Here is a 27,790-nt window from a genome sequence, read left to right as displayed (position 1 = left end):
ATATTGAAATCTTCAGTATTTGATAATTCGGGAAAGATGACCTAGAGCAATGCTAAAATTATATGTATGGATTTTTACTTAAATCTAAAGCGGTATTGCAACATTTTCTTTGACTGTTTAGTTGAAACCTTCTAAAACTTTTATAAATAATGAGTAAAACCAATAAATAAAGAACGATCTTTCAACAATTTTATTGAATCAAAATTTAATATATATATATATACTATTGCTGTAGACAGTTTTGATACAATATCGCAATTTTTCAAGGTTTATATCGAAATATATATAAAAAAAAAATCAATAAAGACACGTGGCACCAACACAGACCTATAGTGATCAATGAATGCGTTATATGTGTTTACATGTAGCATCAAAGTCAAAGACAATATTCAATGATAAAAATAAGAAACATTTCAATCAAACCGCTTCATAAATATATTTCTGAAAAATAAGAGGCACTGCCAAAGACAACGTTATTAAGTATACACCAACCCTTGTGTGTGTGCGGGGGATGGATGGGTGTGTGTGTTTGTCTAGATAACTAAATTAAGATTTTAACAATGGTGAAAAGGGAACCTTTTGGTCTTTAGAATATTTAAAGAATGTTTATTGGAATGATACTACATCTACCAGGTGGTTAAGTTTCTAGATGCAATACAAGGTCATTTTGGTGACCAGTTTGGAGTGTGTCTAATATAATATTAGGAACTGAATGTGTAAAAAAAAAAAAAAAACAAATAGCGACTGTCACAGAAGAAATGATTAAAACCCTTTGGGTGGGAAACTTTAGCTGACAGGAGGAAAAGACGAAAATTACAAATGTTTTATAACATTCAACATTACCAAGCTCCGGATTATCTATGCAAACTTGTTTCACCTAGTGTACAGAGCACAACTGCATATCCCTTGAGAAATGGCAATGACATCATTGTTCCTTTTTGTAGATTATCTCTTACTAAAGAATCTTTCATACCATCAACTATTAACCTATGGAATCATACCGATTTGTCCCTTCGAAAATCAGACTCTATAGCAAAGTTTAAAATCCGTTTAAAAAGGTTAAATACCACAAATAAAGATTTACCAAAGCACTTTCTATATGGACCGAGGAAACTAAATATGATTTTAACACAATTCAGATGCTACTCATCTTTCTTGAACTATGACTTGTTTAGAGTCAATATAATTGCTGATCCATCTTGCTTTTGTGGATGTAACATTGAGACTGTACACCATTTCCTTTTCGACTGCTCTTTATATATAAACCAGAGAAAAATTCTGATGAATAATCTAAGATGGCTTCCTGATGACCTTATATTGAATGTTAAGTTACTTACATCTGGTAATCCGAATCTCTCGTATGAACAAAATGTGAATATATTCAAACACGTATTCGAATTTATCAAAAGGTCTGAGAGATTTCTTGTTATGCAGAAAATGTATTTACGGTACATCCACGTCATCATCATCATCATCATCGTCAACGTTTTCAATGTTTACATCTATTTCTGTTTCATTTTTTTTCTCAATTGATAGACTCGTAAAATATTGTTTATTTTGATATTGCATGCTCATACTAATATTGTATTGTAAATTATTGTCATTCGGAGCGGACTTCATAAGTATGGCTTACTTGTGTCCAATCCATTTTACTTTGAGTAAATAAAATATGTTTAAACTAATTAAAACCCTGATTGAAAGGATAGATCTGATAGTCAATATGCGATTTTAGGAATCAAAATTAAGGAATGTAGCTGAGCATCTAAATGTGTTATTATAACAAATGGGTTTTCTGATACGAAATTGTTCAAAACAAACACTGGCAAAATTTGTATGAAAGGCATTTAGAACAAATTGTGCAATTTGCATTTTAATATTAACATACGATATATATAATCTCAGTTGATAGGCTGGACCTCAAAATGTAATATACATTAATCAACTATTGAACAATACAAGTTTGGATTATGAATTATGAATAAAGCTATACAATAAGACTGAAAAAAGCAACGATAAGTAACCCCTTTCAAAGGCATTACACATGCACAAATTGCCATTTGGCATTTATATGAATATGAGAAAGTACCCTCAGACTGGTATATGCAATATTTGTCTATATTGGAAAAGAAGATAAATGAGAAACATGCGAGAAGACTACACTATAATGTTTATGGTGTCCTAGTGATACCACAGTAAATTTCTACTTTGTTGCAATTTCAGGTGCAAATACTGGCTGTTGTCATACTTTCTCTTTTGGAATAAAACAATCATGGGACTGCTGTATTTTGTTCAGGATTTTTTTTATGTTCTCAAAGTCAGCAACTTTTTACTGTTGACACTTTGACATTTGAGATCGATACAAACAATTTACAACATTTAATGAAAACAAATATGATTTTTATAAGGACATTGTTTGAAATACATTTCTATTGACGATTGTGTTCTTTGCATGTCAGAGTCGACACACATTCTATCAGCTGATCAGTGATGTTAATTTTATAAATGTGAATGACTAGAGCTCTAAAAGTGTGCTTCGTTGACACGTTCAATTTCGTTGAGGCATTGTGGACATAATTTGAAACTCTGACTTTTACAACAGAAATTGCAGCAAACCAAATGTCCACATGGAAGAAAAATGGTATTCAGTTCTCGGTTTTGACATAATTTGCACAGTTTGTTTCTCTCTACAAAATAGATAAAATTGTATAACTTAAAACTGTTTTTATAAAATTTGTGCCTGAAATTAGTACTTATTTTAAAGCGGGTGTCAGGACTTTATCAGTAACTGAATTGACAACTTACAGCTGTATGCGTTGCGAATTATACTTTTGTTGGAAGTTTATTTACTCTTATGTGACATTTTATGTTGATGTCTGTGTTTCGAAATACGTTATAAAAAAAGCAATAAACTAATTTTATATTATGTTCATTTGTGCAAATCGTTCTATGACATTTTTTTGGAATAGAACAGTTTATGTACTACGGCAAAGTCATCTTGATACGTCAAATGCGCAATACTAGTCAAACTCTTTTATAAAAAAAAAAACAAAAAAAACAGCATAAGCCGTAACATATGGTTTTTACATATAGTTTTTAAGGCAGATATTTTAGAACAGTTAGAAACTCTTCATGAAGACAATCCCAAACTATACTGGGGATTGATTAATAAGTTACAGGACAACAATCATGATTCCTCAGTTAACAATATATCACCATCTGATTGGCTTCATCACTTTCAAGATTTAAATAAGGTTAATGATAATATTTTAGATAGGGTTACATTAAACATCTTGAGGAGAGTTTAGAATCTGCAGAGATATCCCCGAAATGTTTTAATGAATTAGATTTTGTAATAATTGATAATGAAATTATCACTGCCATCTCAAAATTAAAGTGGAATATCCCCTGGGTTGGACAATATTACAAATAATATGATTAAATGCAGCCAAAGTATTTTAGTTGGTTGCTTCAAAAAAATATTCAACTCTTATTTGAGTAATGGCATTTATCCTGAAAATGGGCAGAAGGATATATAGCACCCTTACATAAGGCTAATGATATTCTTGATCCTAATAACTATCGTGGTTTGACCATAACTAGTTCAATAGGAAAATTGTTTAATTCTATTTTAAATTCCCGACTTGACAAATTTCTAGTCGAACACAAAATAATTGATGGCTGCCAAATTGGCTTCACAAAGAAAGCTAGGACCTCTGACCACATGTTTGTAATCAAGACAATTATTGATAAATATTGTAATAACCCTGGTGGTAGACTATATGCCTGCTTTGTTGACTTTAAAAAGGCCTTTGATACTGTTATTCACACTGGAATCAAATTGAAACTACTAGATATTGGGGTGGGATCTTCTTTTTACAACATCATTAAAAGCATGTATGAAGTAAGTAAATCATGTGTAAAAGTAAATGAAAACTTAACAAATTCCTTTTCAACGCACCTGGGGGTGAAACAAGGAGACTATCTTAGTCCAAACCTCTTCAAGATCTTTATTAATATTAAATAAAATTTGACAAACTATTTAAAACACTCTGAAGACCCAGTTTCAATAAATGATCAAGATTTACACTGCCTTATGTATGCTGACGATATTGTTTTACTGTCAACATCTCCGAATGGTTTGTAAAAAAAATTAGACATTTTGCAAAATTACTGCAATGATTGGTGCTTAAGTGTGAATACAAACAAAACAAAGGTTCTTATATTCAACAAGGCAGGTAGATTGATTAACAAATATGATTTTATGCTAAATGGTATAAAACAAGAGTGTGTTAATTCATATACATATTTGGGTATACATTTTTGTGCATCTTGCTCCTTTACAGTAGCCCAGGATTAATTGTATAAAAAGGCACTAAAAGCCTATTTTAAGTTATCTAAAGATTTTTTATCCTTGCATCCTTCAGTCAAAACAAGCATGCATGTTTTTGATCATACCATCAAACCCATCCTATTATACAGCTGTGAGATATGGGGTGCCTTTAATCCAATTTCATCTAAATATAGAAATGGAATTTTTTCATTTGACCATATTTACTCTAAATTACCTGCTGAAAAACTTCTGTAAATTTATTCTTGGAGCTCCAAAAAAAAAAAGCACCAATTTTGCAGTATTAACTGAGTTGGGAAGACTACCAATATATCTTAACATGATTAAAGCAATGACTAAATACTATTACAGACTAGAAAAATCAGACACTAACTTTCCATTGTTATATAATGCATTTATAGAATCAAAGAAATTATATAAGTCAAAGAAACCATCATGGTATATGTCATCTGAAAAACTTTTTTCACTGATTATTAATTATCAAATATCCTCAGACATGGCTAAACCAATTGACAACAGAAAACTAAGAAATGCCGCCATGTTGAAAGATTGGGAAAAAAATCTCAAAACTCACTCAGAAGGAAAACTATGCACATATGTTACCTTTAAATTAAATTTTGGTTGTGAAAAATATCTTAATATTGTTAAAAAATTTGAAGATAGACGGAGTCTAACAAGATTTCGCATATCTGCTCACCATTTACTTATAGAGAGAGGTAGATATAGTAATACTCCCCGACACAATAGAATATGTAAGAGATATTGTAGTAATGAGGTCGAAGATGAAACACATTTTCTATTCAACTGTGATAGTTTATCGGACCAAAGGAAAGACATGATAACAATGATAAATAATTGCTGCAAGAATTTTAAAAATCTTGACCCTAACCAAAACTTATATGGTTAATGAATAATGAAGATGAGAATTTATTATCAGAATTATGCATGTTCATTAAGTAATATGAAAAGTTTTAATGGGATTTATCTCCCTCTACTACTTGTAATTTGAACTTTATATTTTCTCTATAGTGAGTTCTAGAGCACCGTCCCTTGATGAATATTGCCCAGTAGCAATGTCAACCCTTGCTGCTGTGCATTAATCATGAGGAGAATCACTATTGGAGTAATCTCGTGTATCCGTAGCTAGTTCTGAAGGATCTCCCCTTGATGACCTTTGCATTGTTGTGATGTAAAAGTTCCTCACTGCTGTGCACTGGTCATGAGGAGAACTACTGCAGAATGAGATACTATATTCCTGGTTCTATTTTTACTTTTTGTTTCCGTATTAATAAACTTTATATCATATTCTTTTAATATTAAATCGACCTCATTGCACTCAATACCTCTTACCTTAATTATATCCTACATTGCTCATGTTATCAATTTATTATTTGTGTATTACTTATAATATTGTGTATTTCACTAATGTTTATATAATCATTGTATGATGTTTTTGTATCTTGCCCGACAAGGGCCCATGATTGGTTTAATAAAATAATGTCTAATGTCTAATGTCTATACCATGTATACATAACATGGTTCTATTCGCTGAATCCATTTATTTTTCACAACAGAGACGTTTTTATTATTTTTAAGAATTAAACCAACGAGATACTCAAGCACAGAAGTCGAAACAATTGAGAGAGATATTTTTATATATAAACCAACAACAATACACAAACCACAAAACATAGCCTAAGAAAATGAAGACTGATCAAGCAAGATGAATCACACCAAACATCAAACACCAGGACACTCTCATTATGTTATAATCTGTGTGTATCTTTATGAAAGCGAAGTATCGATCATGAAGTTAAACGGGGTAAATGGGTTTTACTTAACATTCTGAGTATTGTATTATAATAAGTTACCAAATGTACCAGACTATCGTGTCACAAAAGATCATACGACAATCTTAGATCGTACGTCAGTCGTAAGTCAAATAGTAAGTATTTGACCGTTTCATAAACAATCGTAAGTAGAATTTTATCGTAAGTTTGATCGTAAACATACGAGTGTTAACAGGCAGTCGTAAGTGAAGTCGTAGTGATTAAATCTGTCGACAATTTGTTAAAATCAAAAACAATACATTATTTCACAGAACATTGAGTTACATTTGCATGATCTGATGATCAGATTACTTGTGTTCATGTTATTTTGTCCCAATTATAAGTAACTGAAATTTTAAATTCCTGAAATAAACGTGGATTTACCATGTTTACTGTTATTACGTCTGAATTATTTTAATTTAAATAAAACGAGCACCTTGCTTCTTAAAGTCAAAATGTTAAACCAAAAAATCTTAGAAGTGATTGAGCTAGCACTTCACTGAACCTTCAAGGGACATCTGCTTTTAATTCACGAAAAGGGGGATCCGAGGCGATACGTCGTACATTCATCTAACTTTACTAATAAAGTAGTCTATAAAACAAATTTATAAACACTTATTTATTAGTTTTTAAATCTGTCGTTTTTAACTCTCGTTTCACATGGACTTTATTAACATGATTAAGTTAAACATAAATATTTATGTCAAGCTAAAATAGTTATCCTCCCCTATCTATAAATATATGTACTGCGGTTACACACTTATATGTGCAGCGGAGAACGAGATGCTTTTCTAAAAGATATTTGTGTATTACTATATAATATATAATTATACACTATGATTATTTTAAGATAAATCCTAACGGTCAAGAAATTGAGACAACAACAATTTAATACATAACTGTGTATGAATCCATAGTTTCAATATATTTACACCAGTTGCCATGCGCTCTATCAGGTTTGCGTTTTTTTTAAGATATACAATGTATGCATGGTATGCTTCAACCCCGTACTCAATACCTACTGAAGGAAAAAATATACCTCGCCATTTCTTTCTGATTTAAAACATTTCTATTATTCTAGGTTATTTTGGAAACTATAATAATGCACTTTGTAAAAATGCTTTGCCGTTAAAGTGATCGTTTATGTTAGTGTTTATATTCATTGATTAATAATAGAACGGGGTAGATAAAATAAACCCAAAGATATAAGGCTTAATTTTTCCTAATCTTATGATTTACTTTTAAAGGATTCACATAATAAATATTTTTCAGTTTCTAAACTTTTCAATCCTCAAAATATTACTAAATGTAATTATTCATACAAACTAGAACACACCCGTGATATCGCGGGTCCGTGACTGAATTAAAGTATATAACTATGCGCAAGCCTTATCTTAATATAAGTACTGGCATCTGATAAAGTAATGCCGATTATAAGATACACAATTTTCTCTTCTTTCAAATCTTTCTGTTTGAACCCGTCGAACTGGAACTTATCAATTATTGGTAATATTAAATATTTGGAAAACAACCTGGAATGGAGTATTTTTTAATCAACAGCATTGTCCTATATTAGTTATAAATAAAGTTGAATTCTTTGATTCGCTGTTTTACGTCATGCCCGCTAACAAATTGAAACTTATTTTTAGTCCAGATTTTTAGTATTCGTATTGTTATCTTAGAAAGTCTTACGGATTAAAATACTACAATAGGTAACAATTTGTCAATTTAGTAGTATCAACCCGGTGATTATGACCCGTTTATATAGCATATTAATCCTGAATGCACCGTTTGGTGGTGCGCCTGTCAGATGCGGAACGTACAGATAAGGTAATGGGTAACAGGTGATTATACTATTGGTATCGGTATCGGACTCGACCCGGAACTTCCTAATTATTGGCGATATTAATTACGTGGAAAACAAAAGGGCCTGGAGTAGTGTAATTTTTAATCTACACCTTTGTACTATATTAGTTGTATATAAAGTTGAATTCTTTGATTCGTCGTGTTTACGTGATGACGGCTGACAAATTGGACCTCGTAATTTTAGTATTATAGATGTATTAGAGATGCATTAGACATATGAAACAATTCCTAAAAAATATGGATACCTCGAGCTTTGTATTATTATATATATTATGATTATATGTGAACTTGAAATGTTGTTTTGTATATTATCATATGATTTCAATGAAGAACACTAATGTAATATTATTCATCTTACTAAAGAATCTTAAAATTCTTAATAATGTTCAGAATGTTGTAGGCTAAAATTCAAAATTTACAAATCCAAAATATATTTTCTTCATTTTAAAATTTTTGTTAAGGTGACGAAATTCTTATTTTTAATCATTCGAGTGGATGGAAGAAACATCATAATTTCTCTACATTTTCAAGAAAGAGAGCGGGTAGTGTTATCCAACTTCGATATATTCATTTATATAGTTAATAGTGGGGAAACCTCACTCCCCTGATACGCGAAAAGGGGAAACCGAAGATCTAGTGAAAAGGAGGTAGATCAAGACACACATGCAAAAAATAGCGAACTAAAACAGCACAGACTGATATATTTAAAGTGGAAATTTAAAGATAAATAAAGAACCTAGACACGTAAAACGAAAGAGGGACGAGGGTGAGGACTGATCAGTTGCAATAAGCATGTGTATCAACTCCAATATACTGAGACAAATATCTCGCATGGAAAGAATAATTGGATTCAAAACGGACCACTACAAATATATCTTAGAGAACGGAATTGGTCTTTTTAGAGAAAATTTACCCATTTACATAAGAAAAACGCATATTGTCGGAATAATGGGCTGTCGGAATAATGGGTTGTCGGAGTAAGGGGCTGTCGGAATAATGGTTGTTGGACTAATGGGATGTCACCGAAATTACACTTTAAAAACAATTTGGGTCATTACTTTTAAAGTAAAGTAGTGATTTTGTCCAGCTGAAAAAGGTAAAAAAATAAGCACTATAAAATAAGATTTAAAGACCCCCTTAACATAGAATTGTCTATATTGTGAGTTTGAGCCGATGACTTTTTCTGTAATTTTGATATAATTTGTCCCAAAGTAGTACAACACACTGTAAATGTTATTTAGAAAGCGCAGGTGGGTTTTTATTTATTTTTATTTATTGTCGAAATGAAATGCACTAGGAAATAACTGTGTACACGTGATATTGAATTTGATTCATTGCTGATGTTTATCACCACTTTTATCAATTTATGTCAATTACGGTCAGAACACTGCCAAGGGCAAAGTTAAATTATAAAAAAGAAGATGTGGTATGAATGCCAATGAGGCAACTCTCCATAAGAGACCAAATGACACAAAAATTAAAACTATAGGTCAACATGTCACCGAAATGACAATGTTAAACAATTCAAACGAGCAAACCCAACGACCTAATTTAAGAACAAAAAATGAACGAAAAACAAATATGTAACGCATAAACAAATGACAACCACTAAATTACAGAATCCTGACTTGGGACAGGCATATACAAACAGCATGTGGCGGGGTTGAACATGTTAGCGGGATCCCAACCCTCCCCTAACCTGGGACAGTGGTGTAACAGTACAATATAAGAACGAACTATAACAAGAGTGCACAAGCTAAAAGATATCGCCTTCTTTACTAATGATAAATCATTGTTAATTTGTTGACAGTCCTAAATATGAAGCTTTATTACAATAGTTATCAAAGGTACCAGGATTATAATTTAGTACGCCAGACGCGCGTTTCGTCTACATAAGACTCATCAGTAACGCTCATATCAAAATATTTATAAAGCCAAACAATTACAAAGTTGAAGAGCATTACAACTGTCACCTAAACCTAACATTAACCAAGAAAACTAAACATTGACCATCGAACCATGAAAATGACGTAGAGGTCATATGAACCATACCAGACAGACATGTACAGCTAACAATTATTCCATACTACAAATATAGTTGACCTATTGCTGATACGGTAGTTTAAGAAAAACAGACCAAAAACAAAAACTTAACTATCGCCACTGAACCATGGAAATGAGGTCAAGGCCAGATGACACCTGTCAGCAGGACATGTACACCTTACAGTCCATCCATACACCAAATATACTAGACCTATTGCTTATAGTATCCTTATATAGGCTTTTAATTTACCACACCAGACGCGCGTTTCGTCAACAATAGACTCATCAGTGACGCTCAGGTCTAAATAGTTATAAAGCCAACCAATTACAAAGTTGAAGAACTGAAGACCTTAAATTCCCGAAAAATGTGCCAAATGCGACTAAAGAAATCTATTTTTCCTGCATATGATAAGAAAATCCTCAGTTAGTATTTCGAAAAAAAATATATACTTTTGTAAACAGGAAATCTATAAAAATGACCATATAATTGATATTCATCGAAGTGCTGACGACTTGGCTGATGATACCCTAGGGACGAAACGTCCACTAACAGTGGTATCGACCCAGTGATGAAATAGTTATCAAAAGTACCAGGCTTTTAATTTAATACGCAAGACACGCGTTTCGTCTACACAAGACTCATTGGTGACGCTAAGATCAAAATAGTTATAAAGTCAAACAAGTACAAAGTTTAAGAGTATTTGGGACCCTAAATTCCAAAAAGTTGTACCAAATACGGCTAAGGTGATTTATATAATTGTTCTATATAATAAGAATGTTCTTATCCCGGGCATAAAAACAATGCCGTATTTTGCGAAACCTTTTCAACTTTTGATCTTCAGTGCTGTACAACTTTGTACTTTTTTCACTTTCGATCTTTTATATCTGGGCGTCACTGGTGAGTCTTGTGTGGGCAAGGCGCATTTTGGCGTATTGAATTTTAAACCTGATGCTTTTTGTTATCTATTAATCATGTTTTTCTGTGTCTAATATGTTCTCCTATTTATTTGTATTGTAGTCCTGTAATATTATGTTGTCATTTCAATGTTATATTTAACTTTGCCATTAAAGTGCGAGGTTTGGCATGCCTTAAAACCAGGTTCAACCCACCACTTTTATTCCCCTTTAAAAGTGTCCTGTACCAAGTCAGGAAGATGGTCATTGTTATATATTGTTCGTTTCTCTTTGTGTTGCATTTTAACGTTGAGTCGTTTGTGTTTTCTCTTATTTTTGAGATATTGAGATAAGACGTGGCACGGTACTTGTCTATCCCAAATTCATGTATTTGGTTTTCATGTTACATTTGTTATTCTCGTGGTGTTTTGTCTGATGATTGGTCTGTTTCTGTGTGTGTTGCGTTTCGATGTTGTGTCGTTGTTCTCCTCTTATATTTAATGCGTTTCGCTCGGTTTTGGTTTGTTACCCCGATTTTGTTTTTTGTCCATGGATTTATGAGTTTTGAACAGCGGTATACTACTGTTGCCTTTATTTATGTCCGGGATAAGACAATCTTTAGTATTTCGAAAAATGCATACTTTTGTAAACTGGAAATTTATGAAAATGACCATATCATTGATATTCATGTCAACACCGATTCACTGACATCTGGGTTGGTGATACCGTCGGGGACGAAACGTCCACCAGAAGTGGCATCGACCAAGTGATCTAAATGGTTATCAAAGATACCAGGCTTAAAATTTAAATATGCAAGGCCCGTGTTTCGTTTATATGAGACGCAGCATTGACGCTCAGAACAAAATAGTTAAAAAGCCAAACAAGTACAAATTTGAAGAAAACTGAGTACCCAGAATTCCAAAAGGTTGTGCCAAATACGGCTGAGATGATCTATGTCTGGGATATGAAAATCCTTAGTAAAACAGACAAACAATTAAAAACATATAAATCATTCTCTGAATAGTCAAAAACTGTTAACATTATAAACTGCCTGCATTACATGATTTTCATCAAATACTATACTTAAGTTTGCCGTTTTGCAACATCTAACTAGCTACAGGAATAATGGTCACAACGACGACTTTGACTGATTATTTTGTTTACCTATAAACTAAAAACCATGATTGATATATAAAAACATAAACAGAATATGCAAGAGATAATTGACCCTGAACGTTAGGCATGAAACTTTTAATCAATCAATTATATTTCCCGAATTGTTCGATCACACTCGGAAACTGAGGAATTACTAAATGTATGGTAGCAGAACAACATACAGAAACAATGTAACAGTACACGCAAGGAAAATACAATATATGAGGATACGTATATTTAAAAAGAAGGTAATCCTGCGTTGCTTAATTAGCCGAAATTTCGTTTTTAGTCCGTTAACAAGTCATATGGCACCGATCATGCATCTTGGTTAGGGGTTTGGGCCAGTGATGCCTATTTTCCTTTAAATTTAAAAGAACTCTATCATGAGTTGATTTGATAAGGAAAAAAATATGTTTCCCCTATGTTACCTCTATAAACTGTATAATCTGTATATAACTGTGATTTCGTTAGGGACGACATCAAAAGATCGATGTAGGATAAAAAAAAACCTTAAATCAAATAGTTTGGGGGTGGGGGGTTAAAATTCTACAAGTTTCGTATATCTAAAATCAATTTTTACATATATCCCTTTTGGTAAGTCAATTCTTCCCAAAGTAAGTTAAGAGGGAGGTGGGGGTGTCTGTGAAAAACTATGTGAATTAAGTTTTTTTTATCCTACATTGAACTTTTGATGTCGTCCCTTAATTTCAATATATTTAAACAAGCAAAAAAAAAAGAAAGAAAACATTACCAACAAACAAACAAAAACACGGTCCGGGATCCCACGTTTTTATGTTTAAATTTGAAAGTGTATTGGCCAGAAGTCTCTTACAGAATTTTTACGAAAATGTGTAGTCGAATATCAAGACACACCAACCAATTGCATAATTTCTAACTATTTTGTAATTAGATAAACCATGAGTGAGTAAATGAGATCTAAGAAGTGATATATAATTTGTAATTTTGAATTGACGAACAAGGAGATTGAGATACTTCCATTTTTACCTATAATGTTTGGTTTGTTTTGTTCAGAAATCGTATTCAATATAATGGCATTTGATGCGACTGTCATACAAGTGAGAGGTTTAGGCTAGCTAGCTATAAAACCAGGTTTAATCCAACATTTACTACATAAAAACATGCCTGTAACAAGTCAGGAATTAGAAAGTTGTTATCCATGCGTTTGATGTGTTTGCGGTTTTTTTATTTTGCCATTTAATGAGGGAATATAACTTATTGAATTGTGATTTAACTTTTTTCATATGTATCAAATATTATAACACAATGATTTACGACAATAGATACCGAAATGAGCACAACTAATCCAAACCTTAAAATAAATAAACTAGGTAACTCAAAAATGCAATCTAAGATTTAAACTAAAATTTACCAATTTTCATTACGGTCAAATTATACAATTAATATGATGTTTGCATAATACACTTTAAACCAACAAAAAAGTCTACTACTAATGTAGCCGGTCTCTAGATTATTCGTTTAATAAACACGGCCGTATTCCCGTACCTGATACTTGGCTTGCGGATGAGCATGTATGTTACGTTGAAAAGTCGTATTAACAAAACTTATCAAATAAGAAGCAATCAAAAGCGGTTACTTTAACGGTATCAATTAAGAAAAAATGTTTTGACAGAAGGAGTTGGGACCTTAGTATATAAGTTATTTTTAAAATTTCGCTAGATGATTTAAGAACAATATCTTATAAAACATGTTAATACTAAAGTACTTTTCATTGAGCCGATGATAAATAACATGCTACCACCTTTGGAATCGCACAATATAGTACGAATGATTAAATGCTTGTTGATTGCTTAACGTCTAGTGGTAATTAGTTGATGCATGTTCAGGTCAAGATCAAATTTACAAATACGACATGTAGATCGTGTTACAAAGGCTGTTCCGGATGAAGTTCGACAGACAACCAATCGAAAAAGTGTTGTACAATGAATAGAGACCCTCAAATACTTGGAGTAGGGACACTCCCACAACACAAGGCATCGAATTTAACGTTCCCACAATAAATGGACATTTACATCCTGAACAGCAAAATAGATACCCAACGTTGGCATACTAACGGCTTTTGCTTCAAGTCGAAATAAGAAAAAGAACGCAAGAGAGGCTGAATTCTCTTAGAAATCTTGAAATAAAATGCAAGTTCTGCAGTATCGTATCAACTGAAAGATAAATACTTCATATACAGGTGCTTTTGCAGTGTTGCTACATCGAAATAGAAAATTCGTAATTGGGAAGCTGAACTCACCTTTGTATATCACCTATTACCAAAGAATAATTTACCTGTCAGAAAGATATATCTTTTGGGGTTTAAACATGTAAAAGTCGGTAAAGGAAAAAAGTCGATTCTTACAATTTTTATTTGTTTTCTTTACTTTTGTCTCTTTCTAATCGATAAACCTAATTTGAACATTTGTAAAGAGAAGAGAAACAGAGAATCCGGTGTTCTCAATTCATGTGTTACGTTTTAAGCGTCCTTTCGTCCACTTTTAACATGAAAAAAAAGATTTACTTATGTTTTTATATCAAATGCTGTTTAATAACAAAATTTCAACATAGGAATATGTATTGACAATCGATGATCTGTTAGCATTGGTAACTTGATTGATGTTACTTTTTAACAGGTAAATTTCATAATAAAACAAACTGTCCTTAATTACTTTACTTACGGCCTACATTCTTTCTTGAGTTTCAAACACTTTGTATATTGACACATTGTGAAAGTGTCCAGTTTTACTAATGTTTGTTTAATACTAAAATCAATGCATGATTATCCAATGAATATCCAAGTTGAACTATTAGGAAATTAGGTTCTGAATAAACAAATATATAGATACACCAGTTTATTGTCGATAAAAACTAGAATTTCTCAAATTTTTGTTTTTTTTGTTTTTTTTTAGATAAAAAGTTTTTTTTAATGATGTTTGATTTTAATCAAAATAATATAAAAACACATCACATTTCACTGGCTTTCCATTTTCAGATTAGTTTATTTAAAACGAAAACACTTGAAATTAATTTAACAAAATTCTACATATTAACCTCGATGTTAATTTAAACGAACTTCGATATTTTGGGAGCACAGTATACACCCCCTACCCGGAGAATCTCATTTTTCTGATGAAGATAGTGTCGCTCAATCTCATTTCGACTCTGTTTGCTTTTTCGGCAATTGCGTTGACCTTGTTCCTAGACTAACGACTTCTGAGTGACCCTCCCCTAAACCTTTGTGCATTTTCTATTTAGAGTTTTAAGTACTAATCCGGTTACATCAGTTATTGTATAACACTCAAGTTTTCATATATAGTGTTTCTATACTGGATTTCTTCACAATATACAATTGTATATCGGTTAATAATCTTATATGTTGTTAGGATATGATTTGCTACTTTAGTAATTACAAAGAAGTGTAATAAAATTAAGAATGGAAATTGGGAATGACTCAAAGAGACAACAACCTGACCAATAAGCAGACAACAGCAGAAAGCCACCAATGGGTCTTCGACGTAGCGAGAAAATCCCGCATCCAGAGGTGGTCCTCAGCTGGCCCTTAAATAAAAATGTGTACTTATTCAGTGAACATAGACGTCACACTAATGCCCAAACCATATATACATAGATGTAACAGCAAATAGGAATATTATACTTTTATATATAACTGCAATTATAAACTATTTCTTATTATGATCCACAGTTGTCTAAGAAACGGTATTTGTATGGTAAGAGAGGATGCATACTTGGCCAGGGAACGTTTGGTCTTTCAAATGAAGCTTTGTATCTTATGTAGTCATTTTCTCCAAAGAATTCATACATCGCTTGACGTACCATACTATCGTCTAAATAACGATCAACTAGTTGTTCTTCCCCACGTCTGATTGTTATTTTCCATGTCGCATTTGTTCGACCCTGAGTTTTTAATTTGTGATTTCTAGTTTTTGTCCGTTTAACCCCCTTGCTGTGAGTAAAATCTCTAGTATGCCTATTTTTTCCAACAAAATTGCTCTTACTACAAATATCTATATTTTTATAATGTATTTGTTTGCTGTTTACATCTATCTTCTCCTGTTTGTTGTACTTGGTTGTTCGAATTTTCTTATGGCTTTCAGATTGATCGAACTGTGTTTGAGTCTTTTCTATAATGTCATTTGGATCTTTAAAACTGTCACATTTGTAATTTACTTCCTCTTCTGTCTCTGAACTTACACTTTCCAAATCGTTTTCCTGGTCAGTTGGGCTTATTAAGTCAAAGAAATCTGTAGCACTCCTAACCTGTCGACAGTCAATACGATTCAGAATTTTATTTGCGATCTGGAAGGCCGAAAAATTCTTGATAGGTGTTAACAATATCATTAAAAGCTCAGTTTCTGTTTCAGAAATATTAAATATTTTGAAAGAGTTTCCAATTTCACTATCCACCATGTTGGAGTGAATCAGAGCATATGGGGTATAAAACCAACCTCCAATGTAAAACATGAATAACGGATCTGTTTGGCCGAAACGATTTTCCTTGGTGAAAATAGCAGATTCTACTAAACATGAATGGTCATTGATATCGAATTTCTGAATGCTGTGCGATTTCAATATAACTGGAATTCCTTGAAAACATGGATTCTGCAATGGGAAAATTAGAGTTTGTATAAAATATTTAGTGGAGAAATAAAATTATTCCAGTGTATTGAATTCTGTAGGATTGTATTTTAATAGTGTGAGTATCATTATGTTTTGAAAATCTACTGTGTATGGTGAGAATGTTAAAACAAATCACGACGGAGGCATGGAATATGTACATTATATACTAATGCATAGTTGTTTTACTCATTAATCGAGAAGAATATCTTTTATTTGATTTTAAAATTGCAAAACATTACTAAAATGTGTATTACAATGTATAAATGGAAACCATCTTTGGCGAAATTCAGTTTAAATGAAATGTGTTTCAATGCATATCATACAAAAATTGTAGGATTCTTTTTAAAAACATCACTATGTAAACAGTTTGATCAAACATTGTATGTATTTGATAAAACTCGTGTGTTGTTGCCAATTTGGAGGTTTACTGTATAATTGTCAGTTGTTAATATAGTTTTGAAAGGTTGAAGGCAGAAATATTTTACTCTCCTGCGTTAATCTGACTAAGATTAAAAAACAAAATGTCATAAGGTTGAGTTCAATGTTCGAAACCAATAATCGTAAAGTATAAAACATCGTTTCTTAACTGTTCATTAAACTAAGGCTTCACTAAGAGTTATCTCAGTCAAGTACGCTTCTTAAGTCATATGCATGAAGTGACTTAGATTTCTACTTACCTTAGGAAACTAAAATCGGAACCTTTACAGGTCTAAATACCATTTGAATTATATCAAGTCATTGCATGAATTCACTTGCACAAATTTAGTTTGGATTATTTACAATGATAGAGCAATGCACAGTTTAAATCGATCTAAGTTTGAATTATCAGTGATGTGTATTTGAATTTCAATCATGGATTTCCCAACAAAAAGGAAAATATGAGAATTAAAATTTACATCATTAACTACACAAGCACCATTTCTATAACGAAGTTATATCACTAAAACTAATGGTTCTTGGATAGTTTGCAGACAAATAAATCAAACTTATCTGCTGTGATCAGGATAATGAGGGGATTTGTTACAAAAACAATAAACAAGAAGATATCATCAAGATGTGTAAAGCCATCGTTAAGATATAACATGCCTTTGAATCTCAAAGCTGAGGTATAATCCCAAAAGAATTATCCATAAAAAAATGTATGAATAGTTTCATTAAGTTTAAAATTTTCAATTTTATTTTCTCGTCCTTGTCCTGGTCGACCTTCATTGATAAACATACCAATTATGTTGAGATTGCAATTTGTAATCGTCCGCAATTTACATGTTTGTGTTGTATAAGCAAGAATTATTCAAATATCACTCAGATGTTTATTAATCGGTGCAAGAATCATGTATCTTAGAAGAATTTACAAGCATTTACCAGAAAAAAAACCCGCCGATCTTACATGTACTATTCTACTTTTTTAAGTAACCTCTTATTCTCGTTAGTTTATGTGTTTCTGGTGTTTGGAGAAATCTCTAGATAACTTGTGGTTGGAATGACAGCAAAGTAACAAGTAATACCGCTTATCTTAAAATACAAGAACATGAAAAGGAAACGAATTTTATTTTAATGTATATGTATACAGTGGGTTTTTGTTTGGCATGTTTTCGCCATTGCCGGATTTTTAGTTAGACTTACTGAATGATAACCATAAGCAAATAAAAGTACTTTACCTCGTATTCTACATCAGAGTGGTCTAGAAAAAAAAAAGAAACACAATAACTGAAAATAATAATCCCTAAAGAAAACCATGGAACATTTTGTCTATATGTTAAAGATTTGTAAAATACTTCAATGATAATATTCCGGATTTTTGTGGTAACTAAAATCTTGTATAAAAAATAATCAAATAATGTTTAATATGATAGATAAAAAAGATCAGTAGATTACCTAAATATCATATCATTAATAGTGTATTAAGAACTATTCAAGATGAAAATATTAAAAATTCAGATAAACCTTGGTGTATTTATCATTGCAGATGCTGAAAATGAACAATGTATGTAACATAAGATTTTTTTATGACAATACTTAGAAATGAAGAATAAAATATCTCTTCAAATATTTAATATACGACAGTAATATTATATAGATATGTATCCACATTTTTTTTACTATGAATATTTTATTGTTTTGAAGCCGATTAAATATACTTTTTCTTTCGCCCTTTCCTTAATGTAACACTCGTCGTTTATACGCGTGCAAAGACACGAAGTCATTTACAGTTTTGTGTTTTTGACTTGGTCGATGATAAATAAACCCTGTACAGCAGTAGGTAGTATCACGCAACCACAAGATATGTCATTTTATTTTAATCCAATATCCTGTGTTATACCTACTCCAGACCACCCCTACCAGATCACCATAGCATGTGTTTTTTTGTTCTGTATGGTTTATCCCGTAACATTTTGAAGGGAATGACAAATCCACAATTAAACTCAAATTATAATTACTTAACAGGAAAAGACTTACTATCAACATTTATGTAGAAACAACCCGGTGTCTAAGCCACGATTCGAATTCAAGAATTATACATGTAGACCCAAGATTCATATCTTACACTAGTACGATTGGATACAAACTCGGTGTTTTTTTTTTAGGATACTTTAACATTTTGTCCGGGACTTAAAAAGGTTTTATGATATAAAGTAATACATGAAGTATGTTATAATAATTGCGTGGCGTTCTAAACCAGATTTTATGACGCGTAAATAAACTCATCATAGATACCAGGATTACAATTTTATACTTACGCCAAACGCGCGTTTCATCTACAAAAGACTAATCAGTGACGCTCGAATAAAAAAAAAATGTTTAAAAGTCCAAATTAAGTAAAAAGTTGAAGATCACTGAGCACCAACAATTCCTACATGTTATGCCAAATACAGCTAAGGTAATCTATTCCTGAGGTAAAAAGGCCTTAATATTTCAAAAATCTAAGTTTTGTTAACAGTTAATTTATTATCATGAACATATCAATGATAACTTAAGTCAACACAGAAGTGCTGACTACTGGGCTGGTGATACCCCCCAGGGAAATAAATCCCAACCAGCAGTTGCATCGACCCAGTGGTTGTGAATAAACTCATCATAGATACCAGGATTAAAATATTATACATACGCGAAACGCGCGTTTCGTCTTCAAAAGACTCATCAGTGACACTCGAATCAAAAAATTGTTTAAAAGGCCAAATAAAGTATGAAGTTGGAGAGCAGAGAGCACCAAAACTATCTAAAAGATATGCCAAATACAGCTGAGGTAATATATTCCTGAGGTAGAAAAACCTTAGTATTTCAAAATTCAAAGTTTTGTCAACAGTTAATTTAGTCTTATGAACAGATCAATGATAACTCAAGTCAACACAGAAGTGTTGACTACTGGGCTGGTGATACCCTCGGGGAAATAAATATCCACCAGCAGTGGCATCGACCCAGTGGTTGCAAATAAATTCATCATAGATGCCAGGATCAAAATGAAGTCATCTGCATCAAATTCACTGTTATGATAATTACCTTCAGATATAGGGCAATCATCTGCTTTACCGCTAATATTATATTTGTAACACTGTTGATTATCGAACATTGCTATCTCAGGATCATCTGTTAAAAAAAACCCGAAACATTAGTAATGCGTGTATACTTGCTTATCTATAACCAATAAAGGGAGTTCGCTGTTCAGTTTCAAAAAAAAATATCTTTCAAAATACTAGTTTATTTATATTGATAGGGGATTAATAAAGGAATCAAAAGAGAAAAAAATATATGTAGATCAATGTGCTTATTTTCGAGATATAAACCATTGAAATTTGGCGGGAAAGTATTCTCTCTTGACGTATCAAAGCTTTATCATTGATAAATTTAAGTTCTCGAAAACTATTAAAAAATAATTAAAATGTTATAAGACTTTTAAAGATGGCTTATCCTTATACATGTGAAAGATTTATAAAAAGAAACATGGGGGTCAATGGGCAAATTTTTTTAAGGCATTCAAATGGATGAAACCAGTGGATTTCGAAAATCTGACAAAATCTAAAAACATGACAAGCGAACTTTCTTAATTGTTAATAATCGAATAGTTATCAAAAGTACCAGGATTATAATTTTATAGGCCAGACGCGCGTTTCGTCTACATAAGACTCATCAGTGACGCTCAGATGAAAATAGTTAAAAAGCCATAACAAATACAAAGTTGAAGAGCATTGAGGACCCGAAATTCCAAAAAGTTGTGCCAAATACGGCTAAGGTAATCTACTCCTGGGGTAAGAAAATCCTTAGTTTTTCCAAAAATTCAAAGTTTTGAAAACAGAAAATTTATAAAAATGACCATATAATTGATATTCATGTCAACACCGAAGTGCTGACTACTGGGCTGGTGATACCCTCGGGGACGAAACGTCCACCAGCAGTGGCATCGACCCAGTGGTGTAAATAGTTATCAAAAGTACCAGGATTATAATTTTATACGCCAGACGCGCGTTTCGTCTACATAAGACTCAACAGTGACGCTCAGATGAAAGTATGACACACACTTTTTTTTGGTAATATATATCATGACGTTTTATATAACTCCCCTGAAATCGATCCATTCGAGTTGCAATTTCCTAAATCGCTGAACGTGTTGACAAACCACGGAGGTATCTTCAAGTTTGAAAATGGGCATCATCTATCATATCAAAATTTAGATATGAGTAATAGATTCTGCTTATTAATAAAAATGAATTCATGATTTAAATCAGATACCACATATCTATATGTTAATGCATTTATATTACTTATGCACTTAAAACTTAGTTTAAAAAAATAATGTTCTGTATGAGTTAGACATGACTGTTATAATGAACACACAGCTGTTATATCAATTTATAACTGAAAAATCTATAATATGAATAAATCTTAAAATACTGAAAATAAATTTGTGAGCCATGTTTATGTTTGTTCACTTATACAAACCTATATCTGATGAACAGGACTCATTTGCAGGCTGTAGATGTGACTTAATCGTGCAAATTGTATTCTTTATGGACTCGTGTTTTTTTATTCTATCTAAAAAAAATATAGAAGAGAGAAAAATCCAATTCAGTTAATTCGTGAAGTAAGGCGCACACTATTGAATACGTATCATAATGTATAAAAAATAGGTAATGATTAACCATTTTTGCTGTGATTTGTTTTTTGTTATGATAGGCAAGTAGGTGATACATTAATCTTCTTAATCTGAGCCTATCCGTCTATTTGCTAAAATTAATGGCATGCACAATCCAGCATACCAAATTTTCTAACCTTTGTTCATATATCAAAATAACGATATCCTAGACTGGTGGAGTGCACGATATAGGTAAATCAATTTAAATGATAAATTTCTTGAATGTGAATAAAATTGGCCTTTTTGGTTATTTGGTTCGTCTACTTTGCAAAAGAGGGACGAAAGATACCAAAGGGACAGTCAAACTCATAAATCTAAATCAAACTGACAACGTCATGGCTAAAAATGAAAAAGACAAACAATAGTACACATGACACAACATAGAAAACTAAAGAATAAACAACACGAACCCCACCAAAAACTAGGGATGATCTCAGGTGCTCCGGAAGGGTAAGCAGATTCTGCTCCACATGTGGCACCCGTCGTGTTGCTTATGTGATAACAAATCCGGTAAATAGTCTAATTCGGTAGGTCACATTCATGAAAGGGAAGGGGATTGTAGTTACGACTTAAGGAACATTTCCGATATCATTTGTGAAACGGTTATTCCATAACGGTCAACCAACTCGTAATGGCGTCCGTAAATTTACGAAAGGATGATTTCAACTTCACCATTTAGAACTCTTGGTTTAATAGCTTCCTTGTGAGAAGCAACCCTCTATCAAGGAAATCATGATAGGAAATGCAAGCACGGGCAAATGTAGGGAAAATGCTAGCTATTACATGTATCAAGTACACGTAAATTTTTAATCAAATAGGATAATACACTGAAATTGTATATATAACACAATAAGGGTAACTCTTCGTTATAGCATTAATGTCTAAACAAGGGGGTTAACAGTGATTGTTTTTTTAATTGACTATCATACATTTCTTGTCTTTCTAGCAATATTTTTAAACAATCTTTTTTTTATTAGGACCCTAGTAATTAAACAAACTCATCATAGATACCAGGACTAAATTTTGTATATACGCCAGACGCGCGCTTCGTCTACAAAAGACTCGTCAGTGACGCTCGAATCCAAAAAAGTTAAAAATCCAAATGAAGTACGAAGTAAACAAGTTTTTTTTACAAAGGGACATAACACCATTACTAACCGTGTATGAAATAAGCCCCGCCCCCTTCTTACCTAATAAGGAATATAAAGGGACGTAACTCCACTACTAACCGTGTATGAGATAAGCCCCGCCTCCCTACTAACCTAATATCAAATATACACGGTTTGCACGCGGACGCTTTTAACCAATCATATTCCTGGAAATGTATAGGAGGTAAGATAAAAATGCATACACCATTATGCGCACCTATATGCATTTTTTTGATACAGTTGGAAGGCCACATTCAATTTAATTTTGAAAAACATTAAAACAAAAAATTCAAAAAAAATTTGAAATCCGGCTAAAGCAATACAATATAAACCTATTGAAGAAAAACTATAGTATTTTCTGTGATCAACAATTTATAACCAATTCATAAATCCTCAAAAAAGGTCCATGTCAATGGTATGTCGTTTGAAGACAAAACTTCGTACTACAATCTTAAAAAGGATTACTAAAACACGTACCCTCATTTATTATTCTCAATTTAGTTCTGTATGGTGTTGTAGTAAAATTTTCTAGAACCCAGTTTAATGGATATGTAATTTCCAAATGATATCGTCCCTCGCTATCTGTAAAATAGAATAGGCGTCCTATATTGTATACGGTCATTGATGATTGTAAAAGTATTAATCCAATAACAACTGTGCAATTTCTTTTATACTAACTTGACTTTTTTCTCATACGTTTAATTCAAAATATTTAAATATCAAAGTCATTTATCATTCAGTTTTGAATAAATAAAAGTAAAATGCCTTTTTTTATGAATGACCACAAAATATTCAAATATTTCATAATTTTTCCACCATAGATGAATTGTTTTATAGGTTTTATGTCGGTTCCTTTTATAGCAAACTATACACAGTACGGATTATTCTTATTGTTGATGATTGTACACTTGCTTAATATTGCTTAAATCATATTCCATTGAAATTGTTTTGAAGTTGTCATATTGGAAATCATACCACATAATCATTTTTTAAAGTAGTTTCTTTTTCAATTTTACCTTGATAAAATAAAACATCAAACAATTCGCCTCCTTGGATTATTTTAACTTCTGGATGACTATAAATCTTTGATAATGTAAAAAATGCCATTAGCTTCTGAAAATAAGATTTTTCTGAAAAAGAAGAGATAGTTAAATTTGATTCTGTTAAAATTTTCTAAATGCGGATAAGTTTAAACACATTTTTTTATATAAGTATTTTTATTTTTACATATTATTAATTAAAACTCGCTTGAATATTCATAATCAAACAGAGTGTGAAAATATAAAGAGTACATGTGTTTAAGCTAATAACCGAAGTACCTGCCTCATTTTGCAGATCTCTGAAAACAAACTATGCTGTAATGTTATACTATTGTCTCAGTAAAAGGGAGAAGGTTTGGTACCATTAAAACGTTTAATCCCGCTGCAAATGTTTGCATCTGTCCTAAGTTAGGAATCTGATGTACAGTAGTTGTAGTTTGTTTATGTAATTTATACAAGTTTCTCGTTTCTCGTTTTTTAATATAGATGATACCGTTGGTTTTTCCCATTTGAATGGTTTTACACTTTTAATTTTTGGGTCCTTTATAGCTTGTTGTTCGGTTTGAGCAAAGGCTTCGTGTTGAAGGCCTTACCTTGACCTATAATTTTGTACTTTTATAAATTGTTATTTGGATTGAGAGTTGTCTCATTGGCACTCATACCACATCTCCTATACCTATCCCAAAATTTAGGACCTACAAAGTTATCTGGTATGTAGAAAAAAAAGTTATTCACCAGCTTTATATATCAAGTCATATATGCAGTTTATTAGACAGAACAATATTTGTTTATTTAAGCATATATTGATATTATGTGTATCTATATATTAATAAAAATGAGATGACAAAGCGGATTAACATAATTCAATTCAAATTGTGCGTTTATAAATTTCGAAATGACGAGAAGTTAAGGTTTCAACTTCCTCTGGCAAAGTCGACCTTTGATGAATTTACGTCCTTTTTGGTTATATACACGTTTTAGGTTCTGATAATCATAAGTTTCAAAATATTCAACTTAGCGTTCCTGATGAAGGTAAATTGAGAAAAGCGCTTCAGACGCATAAAATTTATACCGTGCTGTTTTTATTTTTTATGGGGTTCTATTTACCACTTATAGACTACATGTATATACATGATATAACTATTACCTATATATAAAAAAAACTCATAGTAATTTACTTGACTATTGTCGAAGCAAACAAAAAATCATAAACATTTTGTCAGTAACATTTTGTTAGGCACAGTGACCTGTTGTAAACTAACTAAATCATGTTTGAATAATGTCAGGAAGTGACAAAGTGAATCAGATTCAATCTAAACTAACAATAAACACAGCAAAATTCAATGTAGTAGAAAATTATCTCAATTGTGAATGACATCGACCTAATTGTTTGAAAGTCAAACGATCTTACGCTGAGTATCAGGATATATACAATGATCATCTTTATCAATTCCACTACATCTTCTTTCCATTTTGATTGAAGGATTTCTACTGAAAATATATTTGAAGTCATTGTTATTTCATTTATTTTTATATATCTTTGCAACAACGAATCGATAAAATATTGTAACTTAACATGCTATGTCATGTCCCTTTGGTGATGTTTATCTGTTTTGAGATGATAATCGGTTTTGTTATCTCCATCCTGTAATAGGAATCAGCTTTCCCATGTTAGTTAATTTTCTCTGTTATGTTAATCCGCTTTGTCATCTCGTTTTTTTTTTAATATATAGATACACATTATATCAATATATGCTTAAATTAACAAATATTGTTCTGTCTTACAAACTGGATATACGATTTGATATATAAATACACATAATGTTATTTCCCAGATTGAAAAAGTCGTCAAAGCTGTTATTAAAAAGCGACAATACACACTGCATCTTATTATCACTTATTTTGTGGGCTACTTTATATGTTAAGGGGATATTTTATTTAGAGTCAACGTCAGGATTTTGTGATGCGGATTAATATTTTTTTTTTTTTAAATTGTGGTGCATATGAACTTTTAATTCTAGTATAAGATTTTTTTTCAAAACTTCATAGTAAAAGTGGTACAGTTTTAGCCGTAAAAGGAGTTCCTATGGGAAATTACTTTGTCAACATTTACAGAAATGCGACCTGTAAAATAAAGACAAAGAAAGATAAGCCATTAAACTAATTTCTTACTGATACAAAGAACTTAAAAATATCGCAGGTCAGTTATATTTGAATCAATTAGAAAGGATGTCTTAAATACTTATATTTTTATATAGATTATACCGTTGGTTTTCCCGTTTAGATGGTTTTACATTAGTAATTTGTTGGGCCCTTTATAGCTTGCTGTTCGGTGTGAGTCAAGGATCAGTTTTGATTGCCGTATCTTGAACTATAATTGTATACTTTAATGGATTGAGAGATGTCTCATTAGCACTCATACCACATCTTCCTATATCTTTGTCCTGAAGTTTTTGCTAACAAAGAACATAAGGAATATGGATATTAACATAACAAGGGGAAAGAACAATCAAACAAACATACACACATTCCTGTACTTGAGTTAACATAGTATATATCAACTTGTGTATTGCATTGTAAAGATCTACACTTTTTTAACGGCAAAAAAAAACTGTCATTCTGATAAAACAACTCCTGTCAAACTAAATACAGCAAACATACAGAATTATCAAAAACAAATCACTTTAGATGTAAAACTGATAACGCTTTAATAAAAAGTCAAAATACGATCAATATCTCGAACACTTTTTCTTAATTTTTATTTCTGTTAATTCAATGCTCATCGTCTAGTGCTTTGTTACTCGCTTTGTTATAAAAACTTATAATGGGAAACTTGGCAAGTATGACTTACTTGAAAGATAATTTTTAAATGTTGTTCTATAAATACTAGCTATGGAACAGTCTTTTGAAAGATGACAGACAGCTCAGATTTTTCTCGAAATTAGACTGTAACAGAATTTTTTAAATGTGTTGGCGTCATTTGGTTTTTTAAATAACGTTTAAATGAGAAAAATGTAATGTTATTCGTAGTACTCTCGAATTTCATACAATAATGTCATAATAAACGGCAAATGAGTGGGGGAAAATCTGTTAAAAACATCCGGCTTTTCTGTTTAACACATTTTACTTCCTCATTATGTCAACATTTTTATTATGTCTTGAAATGGTATTGTAATTTAAACTTCAATAAAATAACATATCTAATCACACATATTATTATTTTTATTATTTTTACTAGAAAAAAAAACTTACATTTTGAGATCTTTTGTATCTCCAAAACAGCTGTTATATACGTATTCGAAATATATCAACGGATTTTGAATATTAAATAATAGTTTTATTTCCGTATGAAAGAGCCTTGACTACAGGGAAGTATTACATTGATTAAACATAGTTTTGATTATTATACGTTACACCATGAAAACGAAACACAGATATTTAAAAGTTTACAAATGAAAATATCTACGTAATGCGGGGTTCACACATTGACGATTATTGCTCCCGTTATTGAGACCAAACAGCGATAAGACAAGAAAAGTGAAAAAGTCGGATTACTATCCTCAATTATCTGGAATGTCCTATCATTGTCTGAACGCAGTCGTTTAAGTTCGTAACAGATTCCTACGGGTCGGGAATGGTCCGGATAGTTCGACGAAGCATCCCGACAGTTAGGTGCGTCC

General features: G+C 31.7%; 1 protein-coding gene and 1 long non-coding RNA gene across 2 annotated transcripts; both read right to left on the bottom strand.

The window, feature by feature from the left end:
* Positions 1 to 15,135: 15,135 nt before the first annotated feature.
* On the bottom strand, positions 15,136 to 21,819 carry LOC139491569 (uncharacterized). Its single transcript, XM_071279323.1, has 4 exons — positions 21,730 to 21,819; positions 20,293 to 20,379; positions 18,453 to 18,475; positions 15,136 to 16,776 (listed from the first exon to the last, which is right to left on the bottom strand). The coding sequence occupies exons 2-4, from the start codon at positions 20,360 to 20,362 to the stop codon at positions 15,847 to 15,849; spliced, it is 1,023 nt and encodes a 340-aa protein (XP_071135424.1). The 5' UTR covers positions 20,363 to 20,379; positions 21,730 to 21,819; the 3' UTR covers positions 15,136 to 15,846.
* Positions 21,820 to 23,544: 1,725 nt separating this feature from the next.
* Positions 23,545 to 27,473, bottom strand: LOC139491568 (uncharacterized). Its single transcript, XR_011656577.1, has 4 exons — positions 27,363 to 27,473; positions 25,522 to 25,601; positions 24,087 to 24,200; positions 23,545 to 23,652 (listed from the first exon to the last, which is right to left on the bottom strand). It is a non-coding gene; the product is annotated as an uncharacterized lncRNA (long non-coding RNA).
* Positions 27,474 to 27,790: the final 317 nt, after the last annotated feature.

Source organism: Mytilus edulis, chromosome 10 (genome assembly GCF_963676685.1).
Source record: "Mytilus edulis chromosome 10, xbMytEdul2.2, whole genome shotgun sequence".
NCBI classification, from domain to species: Eukaryota; Metazoa; Mollusca; class Bivalvia; order Mytilida; family Mytilidae; genus Mytilus; species Mytilus edulis.
The sequence above is the reverse complement of the archived record's forward strand: the minus strand, read 5'-3'. Positions and strand labels throughout refer to the sequence as shown.

Bases quoted from the DNA above. Each gene is read 5' to 3' on its own strand.
- LOC139491569 (XM_071279323.1), bottom strand. From the start codon at position 20,362: ATGTTCGATAATCAACAGTGTTACAAATATAATATTAGCGGTAAAGCA. The intron at 18,476-20,292 runs GTAATTATCATA...TTTTTTTTCTAG, and splicing joins TGATTGCCCTATATCTGAAG to ACCACTCTGATGTAGAATAC. The intron at 16,777-18,452 runs GTAAAGTACTTT...TTCCCATTGCAG, and splicing joins ACTCTGATGTAGAATACGAG to AATCCATGTTTTCAAGGAAT.